Genomic DNA, 14,436 nt, shown 5'->3' on the forward strand with positions numbered 1-14,436 from the left:
ACACATGCAGATATTGGGGTTGATTCACTAAATGAAAATAGCCTTGCAAGGGAATTTTCCCTTAGCTTACTGAATATGGTGAAAATGTACTTTGCAAAGAATACCCAATTGCATGCAAGGAAAAAAATCAAGATTCTTGTTTGTACATAAATGGATGATGAAAGTCATCAGAGCTTCACCTTATTTTCTAAGTTAAGGGAAAATTCCCTTGCAAAGTGAACAGCCTTTGCCTTTAGTAAATCAGCCCCATTGATTGCCAAAAAATCTACTGAAAATCATTTTGTTGCCTGAAAAAAATGTTAATTTGTATAATTTTGTATGAAAATGAAGTTATATAACTTTACAACCTGGACAACCTGTAAGCCTTGTAGAAAAACAACATATTTTCCTCCAAGTATGTTTAGCAGGTTGACAACAAAAAATTGCTTTAGGGCATGGCAGGGACACATATGTAAACTGATCACCTTTAAAACTGGCCAAGCCCATTATTTTATGAAGATAAAAGGATAAGAGTAGTAAAGGAAGTGCACTTGCTCACTTATCAAACTTGCCCACAGTGCATCGCCTGCTCAACTGCTGCAATCATGAGCTGGAACAACCGATTAGCATCCTCTAACGTAGCATCTTCCAGAGGTTTTAGCTCAACCTCTGTAGGAGGAGGTGCAAACAGGAACATCATCAGCTCAGCTTCTCAATTTGGTGGTCTTCGGTCTGCACCAAGTGCTGGGTTTGGCAGTAGAAGCCTCCTGAATGCAGGCCCTAGCAAAAGAGTCTCATCACTAAGCAGTTCTCGGGACTCTGGTTTTGGTGGTGGCGTTGGTGGTGGTTATGGAGGTGGTATGGGAGGTGGTATGGGAGGTGGTATAGGAGGTGGTTATGGATTTGGCGGTGGTTTCGGAGGTGGTATTGCTTCTGGGCCACCATCTGCAGGTATTGTAAACGTCACTGTTAACAAACAACTCCTGACTCCAGTTTCTGTGGAAATTGATCCAAATGTTTCTGTAGTCAAGAAAGAAGAAAGGGAACAGATTAAGAACTTGAACAACAAGTTTGCTTCTTTCATAGATAAGGTACAGTATTATGTCTCTGATTCTTGTCTTGCTTTTAATATATTTTTATTTCTTTTATTCAACTTTGCACTAAAATTCTAATTCTGGGTACTTGAACAAAGCTTTATTGACATGATGCAAAACACAGTGGTGTTTAGTATCTCATAGCACTCAATCGGACATCAGTTTTCATTGGGCTAATGCAGTTAGTCCCATGAAATATGATATTTTATTGGTTATCATTAAACATTGCTTATTAATTATTTAATCATATTTTTGTTAAATAAAACTCTGTTATTGGCTTACTTCAATATTCAATACAAAGATATATATATAGAACAGCACATCAACAAATCAGAACTCAGCTAAAAGCTTTTCTTTGTTCAGGATATTTGTATATGATCTATGACTGCTAAACTAAAATCTATTTGCTTGCTATGGGTTACTGCACTGCGGGGTTGATTTTACTAAATGCAAAAAGTTTGTTTACTTGCGAGGGATTTTTTCCTTAGCTTAATAAATGTTGTCAAAGTTCTCTTTGCAAAGAATACCTAATCAAGTGCAAGGAAAAAAAAACAATATTTTTGCTTGCACCTTATTGGATAATGGAAGTCATTAGAGCTTCACCTCATTCACTAAGCTAAGGTAAAATTCCTTTGAAAAGTATACAGGCTATTTGTCTTTAGTAAATTCACATTTACTCTTTGCAATGTCTTCCTGATTAAACGTGTTAACGTGCCACATGTATGTCATGATGATGTGCACAGAACAATGGCATTGTGTTGGTAATATAAACCCATCTATCAGATTCAAGATCACTGTGGTGGAAGATGAATGCTGGTTGGCTGATTGGCTCATATGTGACAATGCACTGTGCTCTTTGCATTTCTGAATGTCTTTGATTATGCATAAATGTCTAAATATCTGCAGCCACTGGGTGTGGAGTGTGCTCATACTAGATCACAGTGATGTTCCCTGTGGCTATGAGTGTCACTAGTCTATACTTATATGGCATGTCTTAAGAGAGCTTGACAATAGTATAATATGTTTCTCTGATCATGATTTTTTGATAGGTTAGATTCCTGGAACAGCAGAATAAAGTACTTGAGACTAAATGGAACCTGCTCCAACAACAACAGGGTGCTGGACAGTCAGGCCAAAGAAGTAACATTGAACCTCTTTTTCAAGCCTATATAAGCAGTCTAAAGAAACAACTAGATGCTCTTTCAAGTGATAAAGGTCGTCTGGAGTCAGAGCTTCGTAATGAGCAGGATCGCGTTGAGGATTTTAAGCGCAGGTACACACTGCTGATTCAGGTGCCAGTCAAAGTTATAGTGCAGGTTGATCTAATTATGGATCGCCTATTGCTGTGTTGAAGTGCAATTTTGGTGTTTTATCCTACCTCTGTATAAGAGGGAAAAGATATAGTTGTACTTTATGTCCATTTATCCTCCTGTTAGAACTTAGTGGTCTCCCCTTATATGCTTTATGAGGATGTCATAAACCAAGTATGATGTATATAAGCCATTATGCTTTTATGAAATGTCAGTGCTCTGGATTTTGTCCTGTTATTTACACTGCTCAATAAAGTTTTTATTGAGATTACAAAAAAAGTTAAAGTACAGGAATATAGGATAACATACTGTTAATTGTACATATATGCACTCTATTTAATAAAACAGTTCTGAGTGGAGAGATGATGTAAAAATGCAGTAATTCATAATAATGAATTATATTTTATTCATATCAGATCAGTAAATTGAGTTACATGCTTTAAAGCTTACATTTTATTCCTGAACACAACAGTGTAAAAATGGGGTGTCTGGTTTGTAATTCACATGCCTACCTTAGTGCTTCTTGACCTAAAGTGACACTAAACTAAATCCATATTCTTCAAACAGTATCCATGCACATCCAGGACTAGATGACCCTATAATGTATTTTTCATTAAATTGTATTTAGTGTATTTTGCTGCCTCCTTGTATCATCCTACATGAGCTCTCGAACCTCTCCTTTCTGACTTCCATTGATTTGGAATGAGCAATGCATGTTAGTTGTGGGTATGGGCTTTGCTCTTTGTGCACTACCCATCCCATAGTCCCTTGGCCATCTTGATAGTGAGCAAGCGAGGATGGCTACGTTCCTGCATACAGTGGGACCACAGAGAACAAATGTAGCCACCCTCTAACTGGAAGTCAGATCACAGCAACTGAAGAGGCTGAGAGCCTTGTTTGAGTTTAAGTAGAACTATGGGCAAAACATGATTTTTCAGTAAGGGAGAGCTATAACCCCTGTCAATTGTTGTCATCTGAGTCTCACCATGGAGTCTTACCATCACTTCCTCTCCCACAGAAAGTGAGAAGAAATCCCTGCAAATTAAGGAAATCCATTGGGCAGCACAGTGGCTAAATGGCTAGCACTTTTTTTCCCTGACAGTACTAGGGTCGTTGGTTTAAATCCCAGCCACGACACCAACTGTCTGGAGTTTGCATGTTCTCCCTGTGCCTGCGAGGGTTTCTTCTGGGTACTCCGGTTTCCTCCCACATTCCAAACGCATGCTGGTAGGTTAATTGGATTCTATCTAAATTGACCCTAGTATGTGTATGTATGAATGTGAGTTAGGGACTTTAGATTGTACGCCCCTTGAGGATTAGGGACTGATGTGAATGTACAATATGTATGTAAAGCGCTGAGAAAATTGACAGCGCTATATAAGTACCTGTAATAAATAATAATAAAATATTAAACTGAGATCCCTATAAGGAGATTTTCCCACAATTACTCTTCTGGGGACAATCCAAAATTTGGGATTTTCTTTTACTTTTGATGAGAACGGTAAACAGGACAAACAGAGAGTGACAATAAAAACCTGATAGGGGGTTCTAAATTCCATCTCAACTATATCCAAAACTAAAAAACAGTTTTACCTTTAGTTATACTTTATGAATACATATTGAACTGATTTTTTTGTTTTCAACCAGAGTTTAGTGTCACTTTAAGGCCAACAGACAGCGCTGTAAAATGCCGTGTGGCACCTGGGTAAATCTGAAGCTAGATATTATTGTTTACAACAGGTAACCCCCCGCTCAGGAAATAATAATCAAAAATATATGTAAATCAACAGTTGTTCATGAAGACAGGTGATGTGTACTTGCTGAGAGGCTGCCACATCAAAGACAGCTCAGAACCACATGTGTTTCCCAAGCCACAGTTTAAGGACCACTAATGTTATTTTAGATTGATTGAATACAGGCATTTGTTGAACAATATCAAATTTAACCTTTATTTCTTCATAGATATGAAGAAGAAATTAACCTGCGAGCTGCAGCAGAGAATGATTTCGTAGTCCTCAAGAAGGTAATAATGTATTTTGGCCTGCATAGATGTATCTGTATACTTTGGAATGTCTTCTGAGCTATGGAAGGAATAGAGATGCTTGCCATTGGTATTATTGTTTTTCTAAATTGCATGAAATTATTCTCATTTCCATGATCTCCAAGAGCTCTGAGATAGAGGGCTTGTCCCTCAAAAAGCATAAGATGACTTGCAGCTACTGTACCTTTCTACAGTTTGCTGGTGCTGTCTTAATATTAGTCCATCGGAGAATGGAGATGTGAAGATATTCTGCATTTGGGATTTGAAGATAATATGCCTGTGATTTTTATGCTTTTGTGCGTATTTTAATGAACTTTGTTAAAAAGCTACATACAGTATACAGCGCTGTGTTCCAGAACTTCTTGGCCTGCCCCAGGAACAAAATCTAGGTGGGCTGAACGCTGCTCAGCCATTCACAGAAAGCCTTGAATTTTATCAATGAATAGGAGCTCATGACACCATCTATCCACCTCAGCCAATGAAAGGAAGTTTTGTATGTATTAATAAAACCCAAGGCTTCTTTGATTGGCCAAAGAGTCCTCATGTAGTAGAATTATTAAAGCATATGGTTTGGCCAGCTTGGTCCAAGCAAACTATTTAAAGTGATAGCAAATCTGGAGTTAGGCTTTAAATTAAAGTGGTTGCAAACCCTATACCTAGTAAAGTGAATGGCCTCAGGTGACGCACAGAGATTAAACCAATCTCCCTATATAAATTGCACCTGTCTATCTGCAGTCTTCTCGACATCTGTTCAAAGTGCTTAATTTTAAAGCTTGTTTGAGCTGCCAGAAAAAAGGGGGCAGAGAGCTGAAATTACACTCAGCAGAGCTCAGTGAAGAGAGTTCTGAGAGTTGATTGGAGAGAAGAGACACACACCCCTCCACACTGCTCACAGGAACAGAGCTGAGTTTGTCACTCTGATGGAGGTTCCTCCTTTGTCACAATTTTTCTCTTGGTGTCAGGAAAACTTGTCAGGAGTGATTCATGCTGATAGCAGAACAAAGCTGCAGACATAAATTACACTTAGCGCTCTTAATTGAGACAAGTACACACTATAGAGGGATATGTTTTGTTCATATTTCATGTCTGAGGTGTAATTTACATACAAAAAGGCTCAATTCACACTTATGCAGTCTGTTGTGGTGCATTTTTTAAGTCAAAAACTATAAATTCTAAATAGGCTGCCAACATAACTCAACAGACCAAATAACATGCATGCGCCATTTGTGTCAACACACCGCAGTGCACCATGAGGCACAGTATGTGCATTGCATTGCATTGTACTTGTGTGCATTGTGCAATGTCAGCTACTTTACAGTTTGTTGGGTGTCATTTACAATGGCCGACACTGCACATCTAGCTGTGTGTTCATCATGTTACCATGTTTTTGCTTGTGTTACAGCAATGTACACATTGAATGGGACCTGAAGGAAACCTATCTTGAAGGAACATGAAAGCTGCAATTGCTGACCATCCACTGAGAATTCTAGTTGTCTGATTCACATGCTGATCCTGTTGCTTCATTTCTTTGAATAATTGACCGTGCATAAGTATGCAAATCAAAATTTTCCAATTTCTCTGTCAGCAGACTTGCATACTTATATTGGGTTAGTGAATAAAGTGTAGAAGATAATAGTCAGCATAACAACCACACAACTAGCATTTTCAGAAGAAAATGTCATGGTTGCACCCGCAGGTTTCCTTTAAAAAAAAAATCCAAACCTAATGGCATCTGTAGACCTTTGTATTTCATGTAAACTAGCTTTCTTAAGTCTTGAAAGGTCTGTATTTCCTGTTACCCTGTAACATTAATTCATTTGACAACTTTTGTCTTTTCAAGGATGTGGACGTAGCTTATTTAAACAAAGTGGAGCTTGAGGCCAAAGTGAACGCACTCAATGATGAAATTGCCTTCTTAAGAGCTCTTTATGAGCAGGTAATAGCTGATCAACAATGTACATTTTCTCCAGTTCTTTAGTCTGTAATTGTTCATAGAGCTATCTTTTGAAACCTTACCCCAGACCAGTGAATTTCCAGCCTAACCCTGTTTTTTATTGAATAGAATGGAGATGTGTCAGTAATAAAAAAAAATTATCTTAGTAGTGCTGAACGAGTATTAAAATTCCCTGCAACATTTTTATTTGATTAAGTCCTGGTTGGAGAAATTTGCTCTCCATGTGACAGGGATAACCTGTACAGAAAGTAATGAGAGGTCTCACCAATGAGGATACAGACAGCAATAGAAATATGAAAGCAGTTCTACCTTACAGTACCACAGTCCTTGAGTTGGAAAACTAAAAGAGACTTAGAGGACAACTTTACCTTTAGTGCAGCCCACTTAGGATACTTTCCTTCAACCCCTGTCCAGCAAACATTTTTCTGAACAAGCAGGCTTTAGTTCATATTGCACATTGTGACCCCATTCATTCTTATGGGCGATCCAAACTACAAAGGACCACTTGAGGTCACCATAAGTATGGCTTGCCCATAAGATTGTGGCTGTGATATACATGTATACTATGAAGAGAACCTTTTAAGAGGAAAGATTGCTGGATTGGGGAGGAAGGCACTCGTGGGATGGGGAAATTTATTAAAGAACAACTTCACTAAAGATGACATTGTCCTTCAAACACAATACATACACATCCTTCAGACACATAGTATATATTTTTATCTAATTGACAGAATAGTCTTTCATATTGAGGACCATTAAATATAATAAATTTTTGCTATTAACTTGCAATGGAAAAGCAGTTACAATATAATCTTGGACCTTATGTGCCCACCATCTCGTGTTAATAATAGAACTTACATAGAACTTACATTACTCTTAAAAAGAATGAAGAAAAGAACATCAACGAATCATGGCAAACCAATTTTACTTTATTCCTGCTCCAGACCTCCTAGCACATCAACTGGTGTCTATTTTTCACCATATTCTAGATTCTCTCTTGAATTTTCCCTCTCTATATGTAGTAAAATCCAATCAATCATTTTAGGATATTTGAAAATTTTAAACTGCAGCACTCTTACACTTTATTTTTATTTTCTTCCTTCTTCCTGTTGTGTCTCCTATGCATGTTCCTTACCAGTGCACTGAAATAACTGGATTTTTGTTGAAATTGCAGGAGTTGAATGAAATTAAACAACAGGTATCTGACACCTCTGTTATCCTCACTATGGACAACAACAGATCTCTCAATTTAGATGACATTATTGCTGAAGTCAAAGATCAATATGAGGACCTTGCCAACAAGAGTAGAGCTGAGGCTGAGGATGCTTACAAGAACAAGGTAAGGATTGAACCAACAATGTATTAACAAGCCAGATTACAGGTAGATTCAATTAATGAATTGCTTAATATTTGTTCCTACATTTATATAGTATCCACATAATAAGCGGAAGTTTATCTAGAACACAGATCCATACATACTATGCTCTCCTTACTGCAGTCATACAAGGACACACATACCAACACAAGAGTTAAGATTGCTCAAAGCCCAAAAGTATGTTTTGGTGTTTAAAACATCAAGAGTAAACCTCTAACATATAATGGACTCGAGCATAGCGGTCTATTAAAAAAAATGTTCTTTGTTTGAAATCACTTAATATAAATGAAGTGGCAGGAAATAAGCTAATTTGCTAAGACTTATTGAAGATTCCTGGCAAGCTATGAAAGCATCACCCAGGCTCCAATGATGGAAGGCATGAGTGCTAACCAGTAAGCACTACAATGACAGATCCGACACTAAACACTGTATTTGTTATTGCATGTAACTCTAGTTATTTGTGATTCTATCAACAGTTCCAGCAGCTACAAAGTGTTGCAGGGCAACAAGGAGATGAGCTGAAAAATCAGAAGAATGAGATTTCCCAACTTACCAGAGCTATCCAGAAACTTAAAGCTGAAATTGAGAATGTTAAGAAACAGGTAAAAATATTGTTCCTGAAATGCCTTCAGGAAATAAAATCCATATACACTTACTGGTCACCAAACGTTACCTAAGTCAGAGGAGTATTTGTATAATGATCATGCATGTACAGTAGGTAAATATACATGCCAGCATCATTAGGGCATTCCTATTATGGTGAGGCATTGACCACACATAAGCAGACTTTAGTTGTTTCTTGGGATGGTCCTGTAAGGAAATGTGTGCATCTACTTTCATCAGAAATCTAAGACTGTTATAGGACAAAAGTGAAATTTAATATTTTTATATCAAACAATTAACCATGTTATGATTTTGATTGAACATATAAACATGTTGGTGATTGGACAAGGTTTGATGCCCTAATATTATGGATTGAGTAGTACATTTTCATATAATTGTTTTCTCATTGGAGTATATAAAGTGAATGTAAACCCTCACCTTGTAAAACAACCCATTCATACAACACATTTGGCTATAGATATAAATAACAAAAAAAAAAAAAAAAAAAATATATATACACGTTTTCCTCCCATAACAGCTGGAGGAGGACAAACGGCAGTACACTGATCTTCCTAGTTCCCCAGTGAAAGGCTGTACATGTTGGTTGCAGGGGGGGGGGGGGGTTGTCAGCACAAGTCTGGACATTGGAGAGCAGGCTGAGTTCCTGGCACAGTTAGAGAACTGGCCACTGTGTGCTCTCATGCCTAGTAAAGTCAGTTTTTAATAGGAAAACAGAGGGAATGGCAGGATTTTATAGAAAGGAAGCAATACAAAGAAAACAGGATACTTTTTCATACAAGTACATGGTACAGAAGACACATATTAGGAATATGAAATGCTGGGTTTACAAATTCTTTAATACATCATCACCAATATTAAAGGTATTTCAAAAGTCAAAAATTTAAATCTAAATGGTATCCCAAATTGGGATTCACGTACAGTTGCTATGTATTTATTAATATCTGAGTAAGTTATCTGCTTTGCATTTTGCATGTTTTTAGATTGCAGCTCTTGAGATATCTGTTGCTGAAGCTGAGCAAAAAGGAGAAAATGCTCTAAATGATGCTCGTGGTAAACTGGCAGAACTAGAGGCTGCTCTGCAGAGGCTGAAACAAGACATGGCTCGCCAATTGAGAGAATATCAGGAACTCATGAATGTGAAATTGGCCTTGGATGTTGAGATCGCAACCTACAGAAAACTGCTAGAAGGAGAAGAAAGCAGGCAAGTTACATTTAAACTTGTATAATAAATTTGTTCTAAATTTGTTTGGTTTCAGATTGCTGTCTTTAAAATAATTCATCTGACATGAATGTATTTAATTAGCTTTCTTACAAGTCAAATGATTTACCTATTCAACTGAAAAAAGGTTCCAAGCTCTCATTAATAATAGATTCTGGATTTCCCTGTTAGAAAAATCATGAAGTGTGTATTGCATTAAATGCCTGAGTGTCAATTTCCTCATTTCAGTATATATTGGAAGTTGCATCATTAAATACAAAAGGAGTTGTCAATACTGGGAGAAATGTTTACCTTTTAACTACAGTACACATAAAGCAGTTTGGAATGTTATGTCTCTGTGTTCTTCATTCCAAAAATAAGCCAGTTTGACAATTATTGTGTAGCTCTACCCCCCGCAGGGACCACTTGATAATGCTTGTCCCCAGTGGTTGCCCTGACCATGCAAACCTTCCAACACCTCTGACACTCTGGGTTCAGACATATTTTAACAGCATCAAATAATAATGCAAGAGACATGATTCTTTAGTAACACCCTTACATTAGGATCATTCAAAAGAGTAGACCACGGAATGAAGGTTTAGGAGGTACATCCCCAGTTAACACATGAAATGAAAACAATGATAAAATGGAAATAACCAAATAGCAATGGTTAACAGACTATACGGTCACAAATGGTATGTTTATTTATTTATTACAGGTACTTATATAGTGTCATCAATTTATGCAGCGCTTTACATATATATTGTACATTCACATCAATCCCTAACCCTCAAGGGGTGTACAATCTAAGGTCCCTAACTCACATTCATACATACACATACTAGGGACAATTTAGACAGGAGCCAATTAACCTACCAGCATGTCTTTGGAGTGTGGAAGGAAACCGGAATACCCAGAGGAATCCCACGCAGGCACAGGTAGAACATGCAAACTCCAGACAGGGGGTGCCATGGCTGAGATTTGAACCAACGGCCCTAGTACTGCCAGGCGGAAGTGCTAACCATTTAGCCACTGTGCTGCCGCTGTATACTCTGGCAAAAATTTGTATAGACATCCTAAGTTGAATAACAATGGCTTAGGTGCGAAGAAGTCCCTTTAACTAGAAATAGCAGTTTGAGTCCTTAGATGTTTAAAGTTCCTGATATGATAGTAGCCGTTGTCTTCTGCTAGGAATGGTGGGGCCCATATACAGTAGTGAATAATGGTAATCCAATGAAGATAATAGGCTGTGGTAAATGCTCAAAGCAAAGATCTCCTGGTACTGAGGTATAAAGGTGTCTGCATGCAGTGTTTCTAGTGTTGTCAGAAAGAGGCTAGGCATCCGCCTGATCACCAATCCCATGAATAGCACGGCCTCCTAGGAACAGGGTTCTTGCACAGGCTCTTGGCTGTTGATAGAGAAGTGCAGAGTTACCACCTGAAAGCCTGTCAGCACGGCTAGCATAGATGACTTGCTGAAGACTGGATAGTGACAGTCTCGATGCAGAGAAGCTGATGCAATCCTGGTGTGGTGATCGGTGTCACTGCTGTGCTTAACTGGTATTCAGAGTCCCACAGTAGTAGCCAGCAATCTGTCTCTGGAGGAGAATGGCAGTCCCCCTGTGTTCAGTTCTGAATCCTGCACCAAGAGAGTGAGCCAGTTCATTGCTGTAGAATATATCTGCTCTCCAAGCAACCTTGTGGTTCCCCAGCTCTGTGGTTGTTGTAGCACTCAGAAATACAGTATGTATTGGTTATAGGATTACAGGTCTCAAGATCCTTTGCTGTCAAAAGAACTGTGCTAACTCTGCTAACAGGAAGTAATGTAGCAGTCATAGTACTGGGCACTAGGGGAATAACAATTAATCATAGTCTCATTTGTAAATGTCCCTGAATGGCATAATGATATAGCCACGTGGATACAACCAGGGACGGACTGACAACTCATGGGGCCCCCGGGCAATAGGGCCCCTGTGTTCTTACCCAAACTCAAAAAAGCCTATGAAAAAGGTACCAGAGGCATCTCATTGGGCCCCCTACTGACCCCAGGCCCTCAGGTAGTGCTAGAGTTTTCAAATGGTCAGTCCGCCCCTGGATGCAACTGCACGCAAGTACCACAGTGACAATAAGTGTAGGTTTTATAAAATGTTCCATTCCTAAAGTAGGCAGATGAAGACAGAGGAGGTAGAGTCTGTGTGACTTTGGCTCACATAGAGTAATATCTATGTTTAACAAAACTCTCACCTGTGTCATTTTTATCTCATAACAGTTATATGGAACACATATAGAAGATGTGATCGCTGCACAAATCTTACAGCTATATTGTTATTTTCAGCATCTAACTCTGCATTGTTGGCTTTTGGCCCTCTTCACAATGGATTGTTTTATAAAACTAATTTTTCTTTAAGACATTCACTGCAAAGGATTATTCACTCAATTTCATTTAACAGATATAATTTTAGATAGAATGTGATAGAATTTAATCAGAGTTCTAATTACCCTTTTGTTTATGTCTGTTGTTTAATCAATTGTTATATCTTTTTTCCCAACAGAATTTCAGGGGAAATTAGCCACCCAGTGAATGTTTGTAAGTATTTTTATCATATATTAGAGAATAAATATCAAGTCACTACATCCAAACTACTTACACTTTATATCCTGCCCAACCAGATCCCAAGCTTTATTTTCCTGCATTATATATTGCTATCCTTTCTTAATATCAAAGCCAACTTTTACTCAGTGCTGATAAATTCATAATGGATGCAGCCATGTCTTTTGATTATGCTAGGTGGCTCTTCGCCCTTTGGCTGCTGCAGTCAGGTCCATTGGCAGGAGGTCCTGGACTATTATCACTCCATTTTCATAACTTTAATAAATGGTGTTGAGATAAAGTGATAGTCAGATTCCTCCCCTGATTTTTTCATACCTTTCTTGATGGAATTTAGGAGATTGTGCTTTACAACCATTTGATTTATCTTTAAGACAAATGTAATATAATTAGATGTGAGGGTGGTTAGGCACGGGATGTCGTTTTCTAAACCATGGACCAATGGTCCTGACCAACAGCTAAATATGTATTTGATGAAATGTAAAGTCTGAAGCTTGAGTAAAAAAATGTAAAAAAACATTGCTCATTAGGACTAACACTTTTCTGCTTGCCATTGACGTATTTTGATGCTATTTGATTTGGATATTGGACATGGACGTGGATTGTTGTACTGTTACTTTATAGGGAGCCTAGTTGAAATTGCCATAACTACAGAATGTAAAATGTAATTTTCACAACACTTAGCTCAGAATTGCTATGAAAAAGTGGCATAGAATTTTGCATAGTAGAACACTTTACAAAATGTAAAAGTAATCGTTGAGTCATGGATATGACTTCCAATACACTTAAGATAGTGTTAAAAATTAAGCTCAATATTTTTAGACTGTGTCTGTTAACTATGAATCTACTTTTTTTCTGCAGCTGTTGTAAGTGGTGTTAGTTCCTCAGCCAGTGGTGGTTCAGGCTTTGGTTCTGGCTTTGGTTCTGGCTTTGGTTCTGGCTTTGGAGGCGGCATCTCAAGCTCATCAGGCTCCATCACCAGTGCTGCAAGACAAGACAAGAGAAGACCAGCAGTGAAGATCATCTCAACAACTGAAAGCCTTAAGAGTTTCCATGGTTCCCAATAAAATGATCAGAATATGCTGCGAATCAAATAAATGGTCTATGAAAATCTTTACAATCATTGTGATGTTCAAATCACTGTATTTGAACAGAGCTTTTTCAGATTTTCTCCACCATCCAGATTTTGCAGGTGGAGATGGTGGGTTTGGGAATTCTAATTGTCTTAAACTGAGATGCTCATGCACACTGCCTTTTCTTTAACGAAAAAAATAAATCATATACAAAAGTTCCAAAATTTACTGGGTGATCTCTAGAACAGTGTTATTGTTTTGGTGCTTTTAAAATAATAATGAAGAGTTAATAACACTCTTTTTCCATTAAGGGTAGAAACTTTATTACACTTATTTGCTGTAGCACTACCCCCTCAGGAGTTGCTGTGTTATTTTTGGGCTCCCTGTCCCTCTGGACCCCTCTCTGAAAGCCCAGCCTCTGCTGACACCACAGTACTCTTCTGACCAAAGTAAATTATCACTAGAAAATAGACTCGTACACAGATTAGAGTGAACTGATATAATGTTTATAGTAAACTTGGCTGTAAGCTTGGCAAAACAGCATAAAGTGGTAAATGTGTACACAATGGCAATTACCACTCTTAGCAAAATCTCAATCAGTGCTGGCAGGCCTGCTGTTCAGAAGTTAACCCACAACCTCAAACTTGAGGTGTTTCTAGCCCCCAATGAGCAAGGAAAAGTATCAAAGGTTGAACTAGCTCACTTTGGGCCCTCAGGATCTGATGGCAGGGTTTAAATCTGAGACAGAAAAGAGCTCTTTATGTAGGGTAATCAACATCCCTTTAAATGTAGAGAGGAATCGTCTGTGTAATCGTTGGAACCCAGTTGGTGCAATACAATGATCTGGAACTTTTAAGTGAGAAGAGATGAAGGTGGCAGTCCCTCAAAGGATTAATACAAGGGGATAGAGGGAAAAAAGGAAGAACCAATACTCATCTATTAGGTTGCAATTGACTTGGGTGGTGTCCCTTTAATGCACTAAGCAGGTTGCAAATTTTAGGCAAAAAGGTGTCAGAAGTTGGCAGAAGCACTTGCTGGCAGAGACATGTTGCAAATGTGTTCAGTATTAGTGGCGGGGGGGGGGGGGGGGAACTAGGCTGCAACACATGATAACTATATTCAATGTCTGCAACTGTATGCAGGAAAGTGGCAGATTTGAAAGGAATGTCAGTGTTCACTT

The 14,436-nt window shown here is 38.2% G+C and overlaps 1 protein-coding gene across 1 annotated transcript; it reads left to right on the top strand.

The window, feature by feature from the left end:
* Positions 1-522: 522 nt before the first annotated feature.
* On the top strand, positions 523-13,480 carry LOC149450842 (keratin, type II cytoskeletal 7-like). The gene is made up of 9 exons (XM_089691485.1): positions 523-1,070; positions 2,123-2,346; positions 4,346-4,406; positions 6,265-6,360; positions 7,553-7,717; positions 8,230-8,355; positions 9,358-9,578; positions 12,128-12,162; positions 13,045-13,480. Exons 1-9 carry the CDS (start codon positions 585-587, stop codon positions 13,248-13,250), a joined length of 1,620 nt encoding a protein of 539 aa, XP_089547611.1. The 5' UTR covers positions 523-584; the 3' UTR covers positions 13,251-13,480.
* Positions 13,481-14,436: the final 956 nt, after the last annotated feature.

This window comes from Staurois parvus, unplaced genomic scaffold (assembly GCF_062004578.1).
Source record: "Staurois parvus isolate SC_StPar_1 unplaced genomic scaffold, SC_StPar_1.0 ptg000562l, whole genome shotgun sequence".
Taxonomy (NCBI): Eukaryota; Metazoa; Chordata; class Amphibia; order Anura; family Ranidae; genus Staurois; species Staurois parvus.

Bases quoted from the DNA above. Each gene is read 5' to 3' on its own strand.
- LOC149450842 (XM_089691485.1), top strand. From the start codon at position 585: ATGAGCTGGAACAACCGATTAGCATCCTCTAACGTAGCATCTTCCAGA. The intron at 1,071-2,122 runs GTACAGTATTAT...ATTTTTTGATAG, and splicing joins TTGCTTCTTTCATAGATAAG to GTTAGATTCCTGGAACAGCA. The intron at 7,718-8,229 runs GTAAGGATTGAA...TTCTATCAACAG, and splicing joins AGGATGCTTACAAGAACAAG to TTCCAGCAGCTACAAAGTGT.